At 45.0% G+C, this 22800-nt stretch overlaps 1 protein-coding gene across 1 annotated transcript; it reads left to right on the forward strand.

Moving 5' to 3' along the window:
* Positions 1-1879: 1879 nt before the first annotated feature.
* On the forward strand, positions 1880-21990 carry LOC117863365 (uncharacterized). Its single transcript, XM_072295269.1, has 27 exons — positions 1880-2622; positions 3160-3270; positions 3777-3887; positions 4513-4705; positions 11056-11321; positions 11788-11931; positions 12016-12116; positions 12485-12752; positions 12902-13047; positions 14111-14608; positions 14700-15030; positions 15151-15297; positions 15401-15481; positions 15973-16185; positions 16345-16461; positions 16583-16642; positions 16719-16787; positions 16896-16982; positions 17736-17837; positions 17930-18019; positions 18097-18177; positions 18938-19018; positions 19100-19195; positions 19276-19329; positions 19863-19907; positions 20003-20068; positions 21663-21990. Exons 2-27 carry the CDS (start codon positions 3223-3225, stop codon positions 21672-21674), a joined length of 3507 nt encoding a protein of 1168 aa, XP_072151370.1. The 5' UTR covers positions 1880-2622; positions 3160-3222; the 3' UTR covers positions 21675-21990.
* Positions 21991-22800: the final 810 nt, after the last annotated feature.

Consider the following 22800-nt stretch of genomic DNA (forward strand, 5'->3'; position numbering starts at 1 on the left):
AAAGGAGATGTTAGTTATGTCTGCTAGTTTAATCCAGTTTAGGTCCGATCGTTGTCTTAACCTTTGATCAAGTGAATGACACCTGATTACTTACTGGGTATGGGACCAGTAAAGCCCGGTAGATTAGTAGACTCTCTGATCGGGAATATTCGTACCCGTGTTTGACGTGCTGGAGATTGGTAGGGGCATAGCCTGAAACTCACATGGAGATCAGGCCAGACGTGGGGTCCCATGTGGGGGTGCGTCCCTGGGTCCGGGTAGTCTTATTCCTAATTCTTAGGTATGCTAATCGAAAGGTCGTTACGTATGACCTGGACAGTCGTACATAGCTGGTGATCAGAGTGCTCTCCTGCAGGATGTAAATTGATCCGGATCGCCACAATTCTCGGTTATGAATGCACTTGATCACTATTGAGCATCGTAGTATAATTTCATGAATACAATGTCTTTCCAGTAATAATTTGATATATGACTTCTACCTTGCTGCTTGCAAAATATTCTTTTTGTCATCATTTAGAATGGTTAAGTAATAACCTAATTGGAATAAAAGATAAAGCTAAGGTCTCACTTTTAGTAAGCTCTTTTGGCAAAAAGTGTGTCAGCCAGTACACTAAACAACTATCATATAGTTTCAGAAAAATTATTATATCGGTTAGTCGGGTAAGTCTTGCTGAGTACCCCGTATTCAGGGTTATCCCTTGTGGCTGTTTTCAGAGGCACCGCAGGAGTCCGCCGAGGAGGAAGCCCTGAAAAACTAGGGTATTGTTACGAGTCTTGCAATACCCTTAGAAGAAAACTTAAACGCTCATCTCCCACCTGGACCAGTTTATGTTTTAAACTCCTAGAATCTCTCTAACCTGCACTGTTAAGTTTATTTCAAACTACGTTATGTAATAACTCGTACCTCATGTATGTATGTAAAAATGTAATATTTGTTGATGCTTTCCCATCGTGGAAGTAATCCTGGTGTATGGCTATGAGACGTGACGTGGATCTTTCGAGGAGTCCTAGGGACACTCGACGGACTACCGGACTTATACTGTTTTAAGTGCGTTTTGGATAATTGCTGTTCCAACAGCGATTAAGCGCATTTAAGCTAGTTTAAGTTGGGCGGTTCCGCCACAGGGCGCAAGGGGTCGGACGCGCCCGACCCCCCGTCGCAAGGCTCCGTCTCGCCCGACCCCGGGCGCTAAGGGTCGGACGTGTTCGGACCCACAGGATAGAGCTTCGCCTCGCCCAAGGACGTGAGCGGACCAGCAGAAGGGGGCGCAGATCTTGTGGGCCCCCACCAATCTCGTCATAAATGCAACCGATGGGATGCCCATGTCCAGAATATGGCTCTGACACACGGAGAGGCGCCTGCGTCCCCCGACATGACCCGCCGGAGCTTTCGGGCGGCACACTGCTACCACGACTGCACTGCTGCCACGACTGCGCCATCCTAACCCCCCACTGTAGCGTCTGTCATAGGGCACTCATCGCCCATGCGCCCTGACGGAGGAGGGCGCGCCGCCCGGTTTCCCGCTCGGCTTGGCAAAAAGGGCACATCGGTCGCGCCCCCCGGTCAGCACACGTGGCTACAGTGGTCAGCATTGCCCGCGATGTGCACGACCACAGTGGCCAGTTGTGACCACCAACTCGCACAGCTGCAGTGGTCGGCGGCCACGCACGACCCACATGCTTGACTACAGTGGTCGACCTCCAAGCCTTCAACGGAACCCAACGGCAACCACCCCTCCTTGGTGACCATGCTGACAAGACACAGAGACCAGGTGGGTAGGCGGCATCCCCGATGGCTCGGCCCGTCTCCTTGTACTTTATCTCCCAGGCTTTTTTTTTACTTTCCCTTGCTCCTGACTCGATTGTAACTCCTGTGTCCTCCTTACGCTATAAAACGGAGGACCAGGGAGTCCAAGAAAGGGACGGCTCTCAAGGGAACCGAACAACCCCCAACTCACAACTCTTCCTCAGGAGCATCAGTACAAACCCACAGAAACTTGGGACCAGCTTTCCTCTCTCATCCGTTTGTAACCCCTACTACAAACTCTGCACGAGTAACACGAGCAGCCACCCACATTGGACGTAGGGCTATTCCTGCTCGAACCAGTATAAACCCCGTGTCCTCTCGTGCAACCATCCAAGCCTTACGCGCATAGAAAATAAATTTACTTACCGGAGTCTTGACCCGTGATTCTTGACAACAACACCGTCTCTCCAACCAAATATCAAGTGGGATCATCCGATGCCAAAAAAGAAGGATGACCCTATATGCTGTACCGTCCATTCCTTCCCTCCATCCGAACACACCCGTACTGTCCTTTGCGCCACAAGACGAAACGTCACAAAAACGTTCCATCGTCCCTGAAACTCGGCACCCGCTTTGAAACTCGGCACCCGCTTCCCACGCATCAAAAAAACGTCAATACCCTCCTCCCCTGGCCGCGGGCGGCGGGACCCCTTGGCCGCGCCGTCGAACACAATCGCGAGGCCTCCTTCCACACAGTTCCACGGGAGCATGTCGCTTCGGATTCATCTCGCGTAGCCGCCGCGCTCCTCCACGCTCTACTGTTCGCACAGAAACACGCTCCGTCCGGATTGGAGTGATTATTTCATCTAACGTTGGTTAGCGATCCCCTTAGCTCATGGATCCTTCTTTACTGCTTGCAATCCGTCCAAATCAGTCGTTCCTGCATCTTTACGATCCGGTCCCGGGTCCTCCCGGTCCTAGTTTGTTGCGATTCGGTGGTGTTATAGCTGAATCCCCTGTTTATCTTGTTCACGCTTTTTTCGTTGCCCGATCTGCATAGACCTAATGCGGTGGTTGGTGGCTAAAAATTCTTCAGCGGCGGAAAAATAGGGGCCGGTATCAAACGAACTGTCGCACACTAGCACCACCTCGCCGTAAACCCCCTTGTCCCCTCCCCTCCCGCTGGTCCTCCGTCGACTACCGCCGCCGCAGGGCTCCTTCCCTCCTCTCCCGTTCTGGTGGTGGGGGATGGGCGAGGTCTGATTCCTTGCTGCGTTGGTGAGGAGAAGGGAATTTGATTTTCTTCCGTTGCCCTAATTTCTCGATCGGACCCCAATTCCTCGTTTTTTCTATTCAGAATTTTTGTGCTGCATGGAGCCTTACTAATAAAATCCTCCGTGGGGTTCGTTTAGGTCCTTCTTCGGTGCGCGTGCTGTTTTGTTTCCGAAAATTCTGGGAGTTCGTCTGAATCCCCAATGGCCCAAGTGGATTCCGGCCCTGCCTCCATCTCCCTCGATCCACAGGTAGGCCTACGTGTTTTTTACCTTTTGATTTCTTTTCTATCTATCAAATGTGCACAGAATCCACCGCTTTGGGGTCGATTAGATGCTTCAAAATTAACTACCTAAACAGAACATGCTGCAATTGTTATGGCATTGATCAATAAAATAAAGTAAAAATGAAACGACCATCCAAAGAAGGTGTAGTAGACTTCTGAAATCCGGGCCCTTTGGTTTTGTGGCGCTCACCACTTATGCGTAGTTATACTCTTTATCTCTATAATTAATCATGTTCCCTGCCCTCCTATGTCCTGAGCATTTAGACTTCGTTCATTTGCCTCTGTAGAGGTTTGGTGCCCCTTCGATTAACCCCCCACCATCCTCTGTATTTGTGCAGTTACATAACCATCTTGTGTGTTTATGCAATTCTTGCTGCATGCTAATTTTTGAATGTCTTCATCAAAATTTTTCCTTTTTCCCTATCGAGAATCCTTTTAGACTGTTAGGTATATCTGATTGCTGTGTGACAGGTAAAAGAGAATGAGGAACATTACATGGGTTTGTTGGTGAAAGTGTCACTTCTGCTGGTCAGCAAGGATTTCCCACTTGAGGTCCAGTGCCATGGAGCTAAAATGATAAAGGTCTTTCTAAGTTCTTTCATTTATCTACAGTGTGTAATGTCACACTTGCGCATTAGTGCAGATCTGCAGGGTATAATTAATGCATGAATAATCATTCATCAATCATCACATGTAAACTCAACTAAATTATACAAAATAATTGGCGTGTACAATTAGCTAAAATGAAATCAATTTTCATCATCATGTCAAGCATCAAAAGATAACAAAAGTGTTATACCCAAGTTCCCACAGTGTATTGCTAGTACTTGGGGTGCATTGTTCTTGCTTGTGTTTATGACCTCTATGCTCATGGACTGGACTAGATAAAATATTACTAATTGTTTCTCATACATGGTTTGTTAGAATTTTAGCAATTAGTGATAAGCTGTGTTGAACTGCTGCCACCATTTGCTGTAGTTTGATGCTTGATTGGAATAAGATTGATAGGCCATGGCTGTTGGTTATGGTTTTTAAACATGTCCTTTAACTATATATGATCTGGTGTCCTTTATTCTAGCATATGTGGACCCAGGGGTATTGTTTTTAGGGTGACGTAACACTACAATTTGTATTGATAATGATTTGTTGATGTTACTAGGGTAATTATACAGTAACTATTTGTTTCTTTTTACTTGGGCATTTTCAGCATCTCCTAGAAATCAGGTGCGAGGACCTTAGCAGAGCTGATCTTCTAAATTTGAACCTAGCGCTGGTTAAGTCCCCCAATGAAGATCATACATTGAGAACAGCTGATCCTGGGGAACAGACCAAGCATGCAAGTAGTTTACTTCTGCTTTCTGTAAACAACAGCTCGAGAAGTTCAGCTGCGGAGGAAACAGGTGAATATATAGTAATATGATAATTGTTTGTCTGATGAAAGTTGGCCTAATAGGTCAGATTAATAATTGTTTGTCTGATGAAAAGTGGGCCTGATATGTCAGATTAATACTGAGGCCCTGTGTACTAGGAACTGGAAGAATATATTTCACTATTTTTCTTGACCTCAATTTTGTCTCCAGTCCAACATCTGTGCCCCTTCTGCTGGATAAGTCTTTGCTGGTTGTCTTGCTGCTGGTCTTCAAGGACCAGCTGCTGTACTGGTCCTGCTGGTCCTCAAGGATCAGCTATTGTACTAGGCCTTGTGCTGCTGGTCCTGCCTAGGACTGCAGCTGTTGTTGACTAGAGGACGGTGGGGCTGTAGCATATGCTTGCTGCAGCACCACCTTTGTTGACTACTTTTAGGGTAGGACAGTCCTAGGCATCTTAGACTAAATAGGACAGCATCAAAAAGGCATCTTAGACTAGCATATGCCTTGATGCTTGGCTGGTTGGCTGCTTGGCCAGCTATAAATATGTATCCCCAACCCTTGGTTGGACATGGTATTGTGGAAAGAAAACCCAGAAAATTGCCCCAACTCTTCCTATTGCCATCCTCTCGATGAGAGTTACAGTTCAGATCCTAACAACTGGTATCAGAGCCGTACTATCCTGTAGCTTGAACATCTCCTGCTCACAACCCTCCCCAGCCACCTTTCGTCCCCAGCCGGTAACAGAAGCACCGGCTGTCCCTGCTCACTCCTCTCCCTTTACACAGACGAGTGGCAGCTCGTCGGAAGTAGCCTCTTCCCCACGTAGCCCCCCGGTGGCGCGCTATGTCCGCTGGACAGTCTCAGCACTCGGTCTCCTCGAGCGCGCGGCGTCGGCAGGAGGCCGAGCTCGCTGCGGCAGAGGAGCGTACCCGAGTGGCGGCGGAGACCGCTGCGGCGGCGGCAAGGGCGTCGAGGCTGGCGGCAGTGGAGCTGGCTGCAGCAAGGGCGGAAGCGGAAGCGGCGGAGGCGGCAGATGCTGCACGTGCGGCGGCAGCGGAGCTCGAGACTCTACGCGGCGGTAGCATCAGTAGCGCTACCTCTGCCGATGGCGGTACTGACGTAGAGCTCGTGCAAGCAAGGGAGGCGGCGCACGAACGGGCGGCGCAGTGGGCAGCCGAGCACCCCTGCGGGCGCGGCGGCGGCAGCCCAGACGGGTGTGCACGCGTCGGCGGCGCTCCAGGCGGGGGCGCGCGCGACGACCGTTTTCCTGGTGGACATGGTGACCGCGACTTCCAGGGCGACCCGCACATCGCCGTCGCATTGGAGGTCCAGCGATTGCGGGAGAGGGCTGCCCAGCTGGAGGCGGAGATGGAGTTCGATCGGCGGCACGGCGGCCGGGTCGACAGAGAGCGCGGCCCTTACAGGCAGCGTGGCTCTCCCTCCCCGGACCGCCGTCATGGTCGCCACGGGGCCCATGCTGTTGTCAGGGAAGTCGGCCCTGGTGGTGGGTGGCCTACCCTCACCAAGACCAACTACGTCGAGTGGGCCGTGGTGATGAGGGTGAGGCTCCAGGTGCGGCACATGTGGGAGGCAGTCCGGTACGGCGACGTCGACTACGATGAGGATCGACGGGCACTGGACGCCCTCATCGCTGCCCGCCCGAGATGCAGTTCTCACTTTTCCAGAAGCGGAATGCCAAGGAGGCTTGGGACGCCGTCGCTGCGGCACGCATCGGCAGCGATCGCGCCCGCAAGTCCACACTGCAGGCACTTCGCAAGGAGTGGGAGAACCTGGCCTTCAAGCCAGGTGAGGACGTTGATGACTTTGCTCTCCGTCTCAACACTCTGTTGCAGAAGATGGTGCAGTACGGCAACGACACCTACGGCGAGGAGAGAGTTGTCGAGAAGCTCCTCCGCTGCGTACCCGAGAAGTACAAGCAGATCGCTCGCTCGATCGAGTCTCTACTGGACCTCTCCAGGATGTCGATCGAGGAGGCGATAGGTTGCCTCAAGGTCGTCGACAGCGATGAGTCACAGCCTCCCTCAGGGCCTGTCATCATTGGCGGGAAGCTCCATTTCACTCAGGACCAGTGGGAGGCCCGCCAAAGTGATCGGAAGAAGGGGGAGCCTTCTTCCTCGACAAGCGGCCGCAGGCGCGGCAAGCCACGCAAGGCGCCCAAGGCTCGACAAGGTGCCGAGGGCGGCACGCGAGGAGACGCCCAGGGTGGTGCTGGCGGCGCGCGAGGAGGCGCCTAGGGTGGTGCCGCCGGCGAGCACAGGCCGCCACGCGATGACACGTGCCGCAACTGTGGCAGGCTTGGCCATTGGGCCAAGGACTGTCGACAGCCAAGACGCGGCCAGGCTCACATCGCACTAGCGGAGGAGGAGGAGCCGGCTCTACTTCTGGCACATGCAAGCATCGAGCTAACTCCAGCGGCATCGGCCGCAACGGTTCTTCTCCACCTTGACGAGCCGAGGGCACACGCCTTCCTCGGTGACGGCTCCAGCAACGATAGGACTGAGGGGTGGTGCCTCGACACCGGCGCTACCCAGCACATGACCGGTCGGCGAGAGTTCTTCACCGAGCTTGACTCTAGCGTCCGAGGCATCGTCAAGTTTGGGGATGCCTCCGGCGTAGAGATCAAGGGCGTCGGCTCCGTCATCTTCACCGCCGAGTCTGGAGAGCACAGGCTGCTCATCGGAGTGTACTACATCCCCGCGCTGAGGAACTCTATCATCAGCCTGGGACAGCTGGAAGAGAATGGTTCGCGCGTGGTGATCGACGACGGAGTCATGAGGATTTGGGACCGTCGTCGTCGCCTTCTTGCCAAGGTAACCAGAGGCGCAAATCGCCTCTACATCCTTAACGTGTAGGTGGCACAACCCTTCTGCCTCGCTGCTCGTCGGGATGACAAGGCGTGGTAGTGGTACGAGCGCTTCGGGCACCTTCATTTCGAGGCCCTGAAGCGGCTCAGTGCCAAGGAGATGGTGCGAGGCCTACCATGTCTTGATCACGTGGAGCAGTTCTGTGATGTCTGTGTGTTGACAAAGCAGAGGCGGCTCCCCTTTCCCCAGCAGGCGAGCTTCCGAGCCAAGGAGCGGCTCGAGCTCGTGCACGGGGACTTGTGTGGCCCGGTGACACCGGCCACACCCGGAGGACGACGCTACTTCTTGCTGCTCGTCGACGATCTCTCCCGCTACATGTGGGTGATGGTCCTCGGCAGCAAGGGGGAGGCTGCGAATGCCATCAGGCGCACGAAGGCTGCTGCGGAGGCGGAGTGTGGCTGCAAGTTGTGCGTGCTGCGCACCGACAACGGCGGCGAATTCACGGCGGCTGAGTTCGCGTCGTACTGCGCTGATGAGGGCATTCAGCGCCACTACTCCGCGCCGTACAGCCCGCAGCAGAACGGCATTGTTGAGCGGCGCAACCAGACGGTTGTGGGGATGACTCGGGCCCTCCTCAAGCAGAGGGGGATGCCGGCTGTTCTCTGGGGAGAGGCGGTGGTGACGGCTGTCTATATCCTCAACCGCTCACCCACCAAGGCGCTCGACGGTAGGACGCCATACGAGGCTTGGCATGGGCGCAAGCCGGCGGTGTCCCACTTGCGGGTCTTCGGCTGCCTCGTGTTTGCCAAGGAGCTTGGCCACATCGGTAAGCTTGACAACAGGAGCACTCCAGGATTGTTCATCGGCTACGCGGAGGGTTCGAAGGCCTACCGCATTCTCGACCCGGAGACACAGCGTGTGCGCACAGCGCGCGATGTTGTGTTCGACGAAGGGCGAGGATGGGCGTGGGACAAGGCGGTGGACGACAGTTCGACTCCGACGTACGACGACTTCACTGTCGAGTACGTCCACTTCGAGGGAGCTGGGGGAGTAGGCAGCTCTTCTTCGCCGAGCGTGCCTACCCCAGTCCCCGAACCTCCACCGACTCCGACGCCTGCTACTCCGGTGTCGCCACGCTCTCCAGCCGCGACTTCGGCTGCGACGAGATTCTCGCCGGCACCACCACAGCCGGCGACGCCACGTACTCAAGCACCGACAGCCACCCCTCCGGGCACGCCTACTTCGACACCAGCTCATGTCAAGCACAACCCGGTGGAGTTCGCTACTCCGCTCTCTCACGACGAGGAGCGCATCGACGCGTACCACGACGGCGAGCAGTTGCGGTACCGTACGATGGAAGACCTCCTCGGCGACCAGCCGGTGCCGGGACTGGTGCCTCGTGACCTGGAGGCACAGTTGCACCTTTCATGCGACGACGGCGAACCTCGGTCTTTCGCGGAGGCCGAGAGACACGCGGCATGGCGCGCTGCGATGCAGTCGGAGATGGACACGGTTGAGAAGAACCGCACCTGGGAGCTTGCTGACCTCCCTCGTGGTCACCGTGCAATCACCCTTAAGTGGGTGTTCAAGCTAAAGAGGGATGAAGCCGGTGCCATCGTCAAGCACAAGGCTCGCTTGGTGGCACGCGGGTTCGTGCAGCAAGAGGGGATCGACTTCGACGATGCTTTCGCCCCCGTGGCACGGATGGAGTCCGTGCGACTCCTCCTTGCGTTGGCCGCCCAGGAAGGCTAGCGCGTTCATCACATGGACGTCAAGTCGGCGTTTCTTAACGACGACTTGAAGGAGGAGGTCTACGTACACCAGCCGCCGGGTTTTGCGATCCCCGGCAAGGAGGGCAAGGTGCTGCGCTTGCGCAAGGCCCTCTATGGCCTGCGGCAGGCTCCGAGGGCGTGGAATGCCAAGTTGGATTCCACGCTCAAAGGGATGGGCTTCGAGCAAAGCCCGCACGAGGTGGCCATCTACCGGCGGGGCAATGGAGAAAATGCCCTGCTGGTGGGTGTCTACGTCGACGACTTGGTGATCACCGGCACCAAGGATGCGGAGGTGGCGGCGTTCAAGGAAGAAATGAAGGCCACCTTCCAGATGAGTGACCTGGGGCCTCTCTCCTTCTACCTGGGGATCGAGGTGCACCAGGATGATTCCGGGATCACGCTTCGACAGACCGCCTACGCCAAGCGCGTCGTGGAGCTAGCCGGGCTCACCGACTGCAACCCAGCTCTCACTCCGATGGAGGAGAGGCTGAAGCTGAGCCGCGACAGCATGACGGAGGAGGTAGACGCTACGCAGTACCGGCGTCTTGTGGGGAGCCTTCGCTATCTCGCCCACACACGGCCGGACTTGGCATTCTCCGTCGGCTACGTCAGTCGGTTCATGCAGCGACCGACGATGGAGCACTAGCAGGCTATGAAGAGGATCGTCCGCTACGTGGCGGGGACCCTCGACCACAGTCTCTTCTACCCGAGGTGTCCCGGGGCGGCACACTTCGTCGGGTACAGTGACAACGACCACGCCGGCAACATCGACACTAGCAAGAGCACGAGCGGGATTCTCTTCTTCCTCGGCAAGTGCCTCGTTAGCTGGCAGTCGGTCAAGCAGCAGGTGGTGGCGCTGTCCAGCTACGAGGCCGAGTACATCGCGGCCTTCACTGCTTTGACTCAGGCGCTTTGGCTTGCCCGACTGCTCGGTGATCTCCTTGGCAGAGACACTAGAGCGGTGGAGCTCAGGGTGGACAGCAAGTCCGCTCTAGCCCTGGCAAAGAACCCCGTTTTTCATGAGCGGAGCAAGCACATCCGGGTGAGGTATCACTTCATCCGAGGCTGCTTGGAGGAAGGAAGCATCAAGGCGAGCTACATCAACACCAAGGATCAGCTTGCGGACCTACTCACTAAGCCCCTTGGGAGGATCAAGTTCCTTGAGCTCTGTTCCAGGACCGGGATGGTCCAACTTTCCCACAAGATGACGCACAAGACTTAGGGGGAGAATGCTGGATAAGTCTTTGCTGGTTGTCTTGCTGCTGGTCTTCAAGGACTAGCTGCTGTACTGGTCCTACTGGTCCTCAAGGATCAGCTGTTGTACTAGGCCTTGTGCTGCTGGTCCTGCCTAGGACTGCAGCTGTTGTTGACTAGAGGACGGTGGGGCTGCAGCATATGCTTGCTGCAGCACCACCTTTGTTGACTACTTTTAGGGTAGGACAGTCCTAGGCATCTTAGACTAAATAGGACAGCATCAAAAAGGCATCTTAGACTAGCATATGCCTTGATGCTTGGCTGGTTGGCTGCTTGGCCAGCTATAAATATGTATCCCCAACCCTTGGTTGGACATGGTATTGTGGAAAGAAAACCCAGAAAATTGCCCCAACTCTTCCTAGTGCCATTCTCTCGATGAGAGTTACAGTTCAGATCCTAACACCTTCCTCGTCTACATCAATTTTATCCTGTGAATTGTTTCATTAGTTTGGCAGGATGCCAACTCATACGCACCTACTCTATTGTTTCCCAAAGATTGCTAACTGTTATTCTCTTCCTTTTTCCCCAGTCGATGGTCATGCGCCCATCACTTATTTCGGATCGCGTACAAAGTCGGAGTATACGAGATTGATCTACATCTCAGAATCTGATAAAAGTAATCTCAGCAGCAGCAGCAGCACCACCTCTGGTACCAGATCCGATGGCACAAGATCTGAGACTGGTAGCTGGTGGAATAGTGAAAGCAGCAAGAGCAGTAATCTGTCTTGTATGAGATCCTTTGTATTGCCTTTCGATGACCAAGTGGACTATGATGAGAGTGAATTAGAAGTTCAGGTAATTCCTGTAATGTTTACGTGTATTTTCCTTAGATCTTTTTTGAGGATGTATGTATTTTCCTTAGCTCTTGCTTATGCGTATGTCACTTTTGTAGATCAATGGATCTGCATGTGACTAGATTTTTTTTTCTTTTTTGTTAGTTACATTTTATTGAACAAAATCACATATTTCTAGAACATTTTAATATTTAAGCTGGAACATTTTTTAGTCCGTGGAAACAATATTTTGCTGTTACCCAGGAACACAAGTTATAAAGATGGACTTGCACATAAGAAAAATTCTAGTTCAACTTTATATAGAGCAATTCACAAAACACATTTAAGGGATAGAAAAAGTGATTCATGCATAAATCATAATCAAGATCTAAATGATTATGGAGCAAATATGATTTTCTATTTAGTTTGGTCTCTGCATCAATTTAACCTTTACCATCCTTACTATTTGTCTTCAATTTGCATTACAGAGGCTCATGTCAATCGACATGTTTGAGAACGATGAAGTCGATGGTGATCCTGAGGATCAAGTTGTTCCTAAGGATCATGATGATTTTGGTAATAGGATTACCATCTCGAAAAAGGTTGCTGATATTGTTCACCCACGAATGTTGGTAAGTGTCCTTTTCATTCATCTGATACACTAGTATGCTATTAGTCTTATTCTCTTATTTAAAGTCGTCTTGTTGATGGTACAGGGTTTGGATGGAAAAGCTTATAGTCATCAAGTTAAGGCCTGTCTACTCTTTGCAGAGCATAACATACTGTGGGAAGCTTTTGTTATAATATCCCGTTTGAGGTATAGCATAATTATCTTTTGATTAAATGGAACTACTCTCTCTCTCTCTCTCTCTCTCTCTTCGCATGTGCGTGTTTATGTACTAAAGTCTAAAGTATGCTGTTAATTGATTAAAATTGACTAATATGTATAAATATTTCCTTTCATAGACTCTACAATGTGCGAGAACTTTCACCATTGGATACGCCCTGTATGGATAAATTTGTTTAGATCCAAGAATAGAATGATATTAGATTGTCTTTTGTAATTTCTTCAAAAGTCAGCTAATGATTAGAGTTATACCTTAAGACATTCTTTATGAGTAGGGATAATGGTCGCAACCATCTTTGCATTAGAAAGTAATTCTTTACTTCTGAATTTCTTTGTAGGGACACCATGTACAAAGGCATACTTCCTTGGTTGCTTAATCCTCTCAACGTAATATGGACCCAACCAGATTGGGAGAGTACATTTCTCTCTGATGGATTTGGGCTATCATGTCTGTTTTCTGATGGTAGTTTCTTGAAGATGGTTTACAATGTTGTAAAGTTCTATGAGGATGAGCTCAAAAGAAGCATAGAAGAAGACTTCACTGAGAAGCAATCTTATGATACTTCCTCTGTATCCCTTCACTTGTTCCTTCCTTTGTTACTGCAGGTATAAGTTAAATTGAACTTTAAGTTTTCCCCAAATTAAGATTGTAAGAACATAACTGAGTAGATGCACATACTAATTCATTTGTTTATTTCCTATTTCTGGATAACCTCTACATTTATCATGTTTGATATTTAATATTTTATCTTCAGTTACTTCGATGCATACACGCTCTCTGGAAAGCTCAAATTGCTTGCAATCTGTCTGAAGAACTTGAAAAGGCTAAAGCTCTGAATTGTGAGGAAGATTCCCAACAGAACAATGCAAGAAAATTGTTAGATGAAATCAGAGAGTGCGGGTGAGTATGTTGGTCATAGCAATTGAAGTGTTACTTCTATTGGCTACTTACCTTTTTTTCATTTCATATTAGAAACACATAAATGCCAAACAATAAAGTGCTGTTGAAATTGTGGGGGGACTAACAGGAACCTAAAAATGATATAATATCATTTTATTTTTTATGTTAGGTCCATTTTATGTACTTTGCTTTTATAGAAAACACCACAGTGCACATTTGTACCTAACTTATCCCTTTCATAGTTTGTCCTGGTTGTTGTGTTTAAATTGCAGATAGGTGTTCTACTAAACTTTTATTTCCTGTACTATCTTTCATTGAAATAAACTTATTTTTGTTATGTAAGTACAGTGATTTTTATGTCCACATACCTATGTCATCTTTAAATGTATGCACATTTGCCCTCATGCTGGTACATATTGTAAGTTGGATGGTGGTATTTTTGATCCATTTTACAGCATTAGAACAAAAGGATGCCCATATAATGAAATTAATGGACTTGGACAATTTTTTTATATGATTTAGTAGTGAAATGGAAGCATACGTCCATGTTCTTGAAATGTCATGTCTCTATAATGAGGATTGTGAACAATGCTGGTAGGGAAGAGGAGGTGAGTGGGAAGGGTTGTGCTGATCATCGTAGGTCCTACATATGGATTGGCACCAATTGGACAGCAGAGAATTAAATCTCAATAGATAAATTGGTAATCAACCAAAAGATATAACTTGGTAATCAATCAGCTAAATTGAAATTTTGATCTGCTATGCCATCACCGTCAGGCATTGTCGCTTTCTGCTGGCAGTGTCCCCCTTGATTGAGCATTTAGATGACATATTTATTCTACGATCTATATGGTAGTTTGGTACTATGCACTTTGTGACTAATTTCAATATTGCATTTTTATTAATTGCAATATCACCACTTCATTTTTGGCTCATTTATTTTTTATAACATGGCGCTGTAATTTCTGAGAAGTCTATGATTTTAGTCTAGTCTCTTTTTTTTTTGTAATCCTTTAGTAACTGGCTATGGAACTACTTTCTTCTGACCTATATGTTGTTGCAGGTACAGAATCATAGGTCTATGTATGTCTCTTAATGGAGCATTTGATGAGCTCTTGGACTGTTCATATTTAACTGTTACTTTTATTGATTTTGATTCGATGGAGTTTAGGCATCTGAGCAAGCTTATCCATCTTGTTCTCCTTCCATTGGTCAAAAGCTGCCCTCGCAAATTCTGGAAGGAATGGATGTTGAATCTCCTTGGACCCATACTTGAGCACTGTGAGGATGTACTGTATTATGCTTGGTTCAGTCTTTTGCACGAAGGTCGAGCTAAAGTTTCTTATTACTTTGGCAAACTTCCTGGATCAGCAGAAAGTATCCAGGAGTTGGAACACACTATCTTACTTCAGTTCACACGTGATGTTTCTCAAATTTTTGGAAGTTCATCTTCCCCTGAGTTAAACAGTGGTCTCTCACGCAAATATTTTGAAGATGTCAGTAATGAAAAGATGACTTCTTTCCAAGATTTGGAATCATTAGCATCATATTCTCTTATTGGGTACACGAATTTGTTTACCTTAATTTCAATTGTATTTAGTTTTATTAAATATAAACATAGAAGAACACTTAGATCTGTCATTTTATTGCAGGTATCTTTTAATTAATGGTTGCTTTGGGAGATTAAGGATGAGTCTTTTTGGGTATTGGGTGGATGATGAAGCAGCCACAAAAGCTATTCCCTTTTGCCGCACTTTGGTTCAGCTTGCAGGCGTTAGTAAAGATGAAGGACTTAGGCTGTTTGTTTCAGATGAACTGCTTCCATCTGTCATCAAACGCCTAGATGATCAGCTACCATGTGCAATCAGACACCTAAGTTGCAAGTTAAACGTAACTAGAAGTGATAATGTTAACCGGGATCTTACCATCCTTTCTCAAGAACTGTACAACTATTTGTCCAGCAATTTTTGTTCACGAAGTCAGGTGACTAATGATTTAATTAAAATTAAATTAATCACAATTCAAAGGGCAAGAAGTGTCCATTACCAGCACATGTTGTATAACTTAATGCAAGTCACTTTGCTTGTTTGTAAACTGCACTAGAATCTCGTCGCTGAATACAAGGACAGAGAAAATGCTGCAGATGACTTCACGTGTTGGTTGGCAAAGCTAAAGGAAGATTTTTATTTGAAGGCATGCTGTGCTGCTCCTGAGGAATTTATAGGGATGGAAGTAGAATGGAATTGGGAGGTTAGTTCTCTTATTTATCTTCTATTTTGGGCATCTCAGTGTTGAACAATGAGGTATTGTTTTGGTTCTTATTTTTTCATTAATTTTCTTATATTTTATCCAGTTTGAAGATGAATTTAGAAGATATCTTCCCGTTTATATTGATATGTTGAAAGAAGTTGATGCAATGGACAACACGTTAGAGGTATTGTTATTTTAATTCAATAAATATAAGTGTTACATGAGGGCCAGAGAAATGCTTATGCTTGCCACATCTGAAGCTGATGAATTGATGGTGTTTATGGAGTTTATGGATAAGTGACATACAATAGTTATTATGTTAGTCATCGTCTATGTGATTGTAGCTTGCATGCATAAATATAATTTTCCATGAGTACCGAGAAGAGGTTATGTGAGAAAATGTTTACAAATAGTTTAGATACTTAACATTCGATATTTTTACTACCAAATGACTTGTTTATTAATGTGGAATTTGTGAGTTTAGAACAATGACAACCAAAGCAATGGTGTTTCCTTTTTAATTAAAGGTGCTCCTTCAAGCTTTATTAGGTTAATAAATTATAAAAGGATGGATGGTTTGAGCTAATTCAAGATAGTCATCTCTTTGTTTGTTGAATACTACAATTGGATTTGTGCACAAGATGGGTTTCTGGATGATTAAATCTACATTCGCAGCTTGATTATTTGGACAACGGATTTCTCCTACAGAAATTGAGGCCTGAATTTAAACTGAAGTATGCCATTAACGATATGGAGCACCCTCATTTAAGGACCATCTCTGATATGCGAAGAGTACGTATATGTATATTGCTACATCAACTACTAACTTGTGCATATTTACATATAATGATGCATATGTATATACTAACTTGTGCATATGTATGCATATTTTATTAATGAAGCGAAAGTTTAATTCGATGATTCAAGTTATAAATCACAAAACAATGTTTGAGATTCTTAGCAAACTCATTGATCTCACTCCGTACATTAAGGTACTTCTCTCTCTATTTTAGTTTTCATCAATTTCATGCAGCATGATCTATATTTTATATTATTCTTTTTCAGGGTTCTAACTATCCTTATAGTGTGATTGATCATCTTGAACAAAATCCTGAGGCACTACCCAGTACTTTTGATGCTTACGATGTGGAAGAGTCAGTTCATGTGAGTGTTCGCCTTGATAATTCTTACTTTTAGTTTTCTTTATAGGATCCCTGTTAATTACTCTATTTCAAGATCACTATACTGATACTTCTCCAGGTCTAACCATTTCTTTTCCTTTCAGTTCCTCATTGATTCTGTGCTGCATATCTGGGAGCCTCAGTTTCATCCTCTGATCCGTGAAGTAATTTGTGGACAACTAAGTAGTTTCCGTTCCTTTTAAGTTTCCTTAGTATTGCAATAATGCTTTTATTTTGTAGGGACACAAGGATTTACTTCTATGGATAATTGGCCAGTTAACCAAGGCGAAAGAATTTGAAGATTTTAAGGTTTGCTCTTATAATGTTTTGGAGTCCTTTTTAGAAATTCAGCGAAATCAGAATTGCTTTTTTTTTCTTTTCGGCCACTAGTACTCCCTTATTCTTTTTCCTTTTCAGCCACTAGCACCAGAAGTGGAAGACTTCCTACCACATTTGAGACCTTATGCAATGTTCTATATTTTGACGAAGCTGAAAACATCTCTGGTATGCCATTGGGTTTCCAAGTTCTTTTTTTTTCTCTGTCTGCAGAATATCTGTTATTTTGTTTATTTATGCTTGGGCATAATGACTTTGTGTCATGTTTTAGTTACCAGTTCACATTTCATATGTCGGTAGCATCTCTTAACCCAATTGGTGCAATGATGTTTACTATGTTGCTGTACACAAGTATCACTGTGGAGTTTGCTAGGTTCGATAAATCTGCTTGTTGCATTACATAATTGCTGTGTTGTGCTTTTGTTTATTCCGTCCGGCTACTGTGGTGGCCAAAAACTTATTACCCATTAGCACAATGCTCAGTGATGCCTGGTTATGTTGAGATTAGTCCCATGCAGTAACTTTTAGTAGTTTGAGAGTGCTTGGCAAATATTCATGCCATTTTTATCTTGATTTACTGGTGAAGTACTTTGAGAGTGCTTGGCTAAATACTACGCCATTTTTATGTTTATTTCCTAGTGCTTACTTGTACATGATTTTCAATTGGATAATTTCATGCAAGTTTCGCTTCCCCTCCCCCTTACTGAAAAGCAAATATTTTCTTGTAGGGTGGTCAACTTGTAAGTTGTAAGCTGATCTTTTAATCTCCCCACCAGTTTCTGTTAAATTGTTTGTGGTTCTAAAACATCATCTTTGCATGCCTTACTATCTGCATTTTATTGATGTTCTTTTTCTTGTAGTTTGCTAAGTTACTTAGAAACTAAGAAAGATCATTTTTTAAAACTGCGTCTGTTTCTTCAGTATACTACTGCTGAAGTGCAATTACACATGCATGAAGAATATGATGACTATTTGGCCTCTGGTAAACTGGATGACTATATCTACGAGTCCATGCGTTTAGAGGTATAACATTTTGTTTAACTATGTCATGTACATGTAAATATGTTCCAGCAGTTTCATACAAAACTTCAGAACTTATGTTCATCTTTTTGCAGGGTAATTTTTATGAAAAAGACCTTGACAGTTGGGCAGTGCCACATCAGTTCTCAGATTTGGACCATGGTCTTATTAAATTATCTCTCAAGGTGCTAATCATATTCTAGAAGTATATGGAAGTTATTTTTTGGTGAATTTTTCCTTGACAAGTGTATTCTTTTTGTAGCGAAGAGCTGCAATTGTGCAAATAGATCGTCAAGTTCGCGCATATTTGAATTGTCTAAGATGTCTCATGGAAGATGATTTGGTATGGGAGCAAAAAAGAAAGACAAGAAACATAGTGATAATATATTCTGACTATGCACACAAAGAAGACTTAATATTTGTTTATTGCTTTGCAATATAATTGTTAACCTAAACACTTTCTTGAAACTCTTTGTTGAATCTGAAAAAAATCACTGGAGTACAATGCACAATTATTGAAGTAGGCGCAGTTTTGTACAAGATAATTTATTTTGTTGTTTTATGTTCAGTTGAAAAAACAGTTCCTAGTACAAGGTGGGTGGATACATATTACTTCTTTACAGAATATATGAAACACATAGGCACTTCAACTTTCTTTTTCAAGTGACTAGTATCCTGGAATCTTGCCGAGCCCCGCTTTTTTATCCTTCCATACAATATCTTGCCATTTGATGGTTTATGCATAGATTAGGGTGAATCATATAACTGTGTTTTAGTGGATGTGAGCTTTCGAACTCAGCAACTAGACTGGGTTCAAAATGTTCTGTGTGGAATGTTTATGAACCTAGGAAGTATGTAAATTTTCCTATTCCCTGAAGTAACATGAGTTGATAAGATTCAATATACATGCTAGTATCTGACACAGCAATTTTTAGCAAAAGTATCTAAATTATCATATAGACATGAATAACTAAACAACATTTAATTGTTTCCTCATTTATGTATTTAGCTTTAGAAATCTAGCAAAGTTTGGGAATATGAACTCCTTTTATGACCTTTATTTCTTGATTAACTTGATTCGAAAATTTTACTGTACGTTTCAGCGTAAAGATCGTCTCACAAATTTGATGAGTGAGCTTGAAGCGGCTGGTTTTTTTGACATTGACAATTGCCGTATCAATTGGGTATATGTTTTTGCACAAATAAGTGATACCTTCTATGTTCAGCACTTTCATGTGTATCAATTGTATCAATTGCTTATGTAGGAGAAGAAGCATTTCACAGAGCTTGTTGATAAAGTCAGTATTGAAGTTTTCGCAGAGCATTCTCTTCCCAGACATTACGTTATTCGGGGGATCATTGTAAGTTTTTTCATGGCCATTTATCTCTTCTGTTTGAACTTAAAAGTAATAATACCAGGTACAAATTCTGCAAATTTCAGGATTATAGAACAATAACACTGTGGAGGGATCGGACTCAGCGATCCTTTGAACAGGTGGTATACACTGGAGCTTCTATGAATATTTTATTATTTCTGTTGTAGTCTTTAACACCCTAGGGCCAACAATTTTCTGATCTTAGCTGTTGTCAATGCAAACCATGCGCCACACACTAACAATGTTCTTTGGTAATAATCTTTCTCTCGCAGAAAAGTTGAATTGCACCTGCCAATTATTATGTTTTGTTCTCTTGACTTTTTATCTTTATATGCTATAGATGTGCATGTGAAAACTCTTATGGGATATCACCTCCACCAATAATTGAGCTGAGGTGATGCCAATGTTAGTGTGGTCATTTGGTTGTAGGTTTGTTTTTTCTGGTGATTTTTTTTCTCCAACACTCAGGAGAGGGGTTTTTTTCCCGGCCTTGGGGGGGACTTTTGTGTGTCATCTTAGGTTTCTGTTCTTCTTAAAACAATGATACGTAGTTCTCCTGTGCATTTGAGAAAAAAATTGAGCTAAGGTGTTAGTTTGTCTTTGACTAACGGCCTTCAATTGATTATCAAATTTATTGGTTCATTTCTTTTAGGTTGTTGGTGAAGCATGTGAAAGATTGACTGCATATCTTCCTCAGGTGCAGATATGGGGAATGCCTTTTCTTTTTTGGGAACTGGTGTAGTTCAATAATAATGTGAATAATAACTTAGCATGCATGTAACTTTGTTTCAGTTTTGGAGAGATACACGGCACTATACGCATAACTTCTATGAAATTGTTCGAGAACCCCTAGAAAAGGTCAGTATCCTCTCTTTCCCTCCTTTATGAGCCCAAGGAATAAGTTTAGGATCCTAAGTGGCTACAGAGTTCAGATCATGCATATTAATAAAGGTGAATATTGTAGGTCATATAATTAAGGTCACTGACTAATTAGACTGACCAATTTACTGAAAGGTCTGGATTTGATATGTTATTATGCACGATAGAGGCCACAATTATTGCCTTAGCTCTACTATGTTTTTATTATGTTCTAGAATTTATCGGATGACTAATCATGCTTTTCTGATTTATTCAAGTTGCGCAAGTGATAATTTTATGATACTCCCAACACTCTTAAATATATGACATTTAGGATAAGATGATAAGTTCATACGTTACATATTTAAGAACGGAGGTAGTACACGTTATGAGCTATGGAATTCTTTACAAGGAGATGACTGTTTTCGTCATTCAGGGTGCAGGGGGCTGAATTAAGTGGTTTTTGGTGTCTATTTCTGCTGTCCTCCGTTTCTAATAAACCTTAGGTCTAATCATACCCCATGCGCCTAAGGGAGTGTGCTCTTTGATCGAGCTGAGACTTTAGATTCCATTCTGTTTCATTCCTGGATGCAAGGAAATATTTGGGACAAGACTAAGGGAAAGAGAATGTATGAGACTTCACGAGCCAAGTTCTTCCAATGTCTGTCCTGTTTTAATTACTGAACTCAAAAGGGCTATTATCAGGTAGATTAATGTGCAGTGGCAATTAAGATTACTTTTCTTAGATCGTACCTAGAGGATTTTGTTGTTTTGGTTCCTGTGGAGACAATGTGATGATGGTTCAGACACGAGGTTGCAGCTGCAGCTGTCATAACAGGTTGTTTTCCGTTGGTATATTCCTTCAGACCTATGTCTAGCTGTCTTCACGATGTCCCAGCCTAGAGCACATCCTCTCCAAACTTGTAGATCCACAATGAGTTTGAGGGAAAGGGGCGGGGGTTCTTCTTCCCATTCTGACACTGTTGTATATGTCTCCATAGATTGGGATTTCTTCCCTACAGTGTACAAGCTGGGTTCCATTTGATGTTAATATTGACAGTCAATGATTGTTTAAAATTCAGAGAATCTGCCACTTAGAATTGGATACCTGATAACCAAGTAAAGTTGTTGTAATGTTAAATTGGAAGTGAAATTGAAATTCCTTTTCTAAGTTGATTTTTATTTTTCATACTTGTGCGATGCAAATTTCAGACAAGGAACTGTAAGGAGTCTTTTGTCTTCTGTATATTATCCTTTATTCGTTTCCCAAAACTGTGTAATTTTGTGATATATGAAGCTTGTTAAATTGTTATACACTATTATTGCTACTGGTCCAAGTCTCCATGAAAATACTACGAGCAACATAATCAGCCCCATAAAAGCATTTATTTTTCATATAGCTAGTTCAATCACATGAATCTGATGTTCTGACAAATGCAGTTCCCATGTTTTGTGAGTGTGACTTGATATATGCTTGTGGAATTGGACATGGTCCACAATTCAATAGATTCAAGACATTTAGTTTTGAGCTTGTTGCATTTATTTATTTTTTCTCATGTCAGTTGGTCGAGTATTAAAAGTTATTTTTCACCAGCTCTTCGTGTAGGGTGACTGGGTGAGGGTCATTGCCTCGTTGCTGCACCAAATCTGGAGCACATATTATTGTTTGACCAACCAACACCTACGATCTTTGGTGCTGTCAGTACAGTAAGCAGGCGGAGCTTTCTAATCCTCTATGCATGATCATAATTGTAATATCTTTGTTTGAGAGGGATGACTTGTAGGATATGAACTGCTTATACTGACTGCAGCATCAGCAATGACTATAAAACATTTTCTGTAAGTCTCAGGCTAACTGTTTTAGTTTACAGAGGAGCACTGCATCTGAGTGTTTTAATATCTGAGATACACAACTCTTTTCACGAGGTTTATGTAGTTTAACTATGTGGATGTGCTCTCCTCTTGCTGTGGTTGGTGGAGAATCTTTGTAGCATATGTGTGCTCTGTGAATGCTTGTTGCTGGTGTTGAGAATGGAAAACTCAAGAAGTTTGTATATATGCAAATTTTGGTCACAAACCATCCGTAGTTGATTTTGGTTGCATACATAAACCATCCGTAGTTGATTTTGGTTGCTAAGTTTTTCTGGTTCCACATCATCAGGAAATTAAGAACCATTGGTTAGAACACATCAATGGACATGCCAATGAAAACCCATTTGTTGAGGCGAAGGTCCAGGGGACTTATATTGATATGCATATTTCACCGAGTACAGATCATCAACAGTTAATTTCCGATCAACTGTGCAGTCGTATTCTTCCCGTCAGCTGAACTCCTTGAATCATCTCCCATCAACTGCGCAGTCGTATTCGTTCTACGTAATCCACAGTGTAGTTCTTTCTCTAGGCTAGCTTGAACAGATTTGGTGCCATCTCTTTGCTCTGCAGCATCTGTCATGCTAGGTTCTTGCTTGCCTGATTTTCATTTTGATTCTTGTCTGATTTTTCATTTTTTGTGAACAACGCAGCAGGCGTTCATTTCATTATGATAGAAGAAAACGCAAGCTGGAATACATTAACCCAAACCAGACCAGATAAGCACCCCGTAAAGGAGCTCCTGGAGCTTAGAAGCACCTGCTATGCACCACAAGGTGCTTTCATCCGCTACGGTTTGAACGAATGCATGTAGGTTTGGCAGGGTTCCTTCAAACACATGAATCGCGATGCTACCAAAT

Source organism: Setaria viridis, chromosome 7 (assembly GCF_005286985.2).
Source record: "Setaria viridis chromosome 7, Setaria_viridis_v4.0, whole genome shotgun sequence".
Taxonomy (NCBI): domain Eukaryota; kingdom Viridiplantae; phylum Streptophyta; class Magnoliopsida; order Poales; family Poaceae; genus Setaria; species Setaria viridis.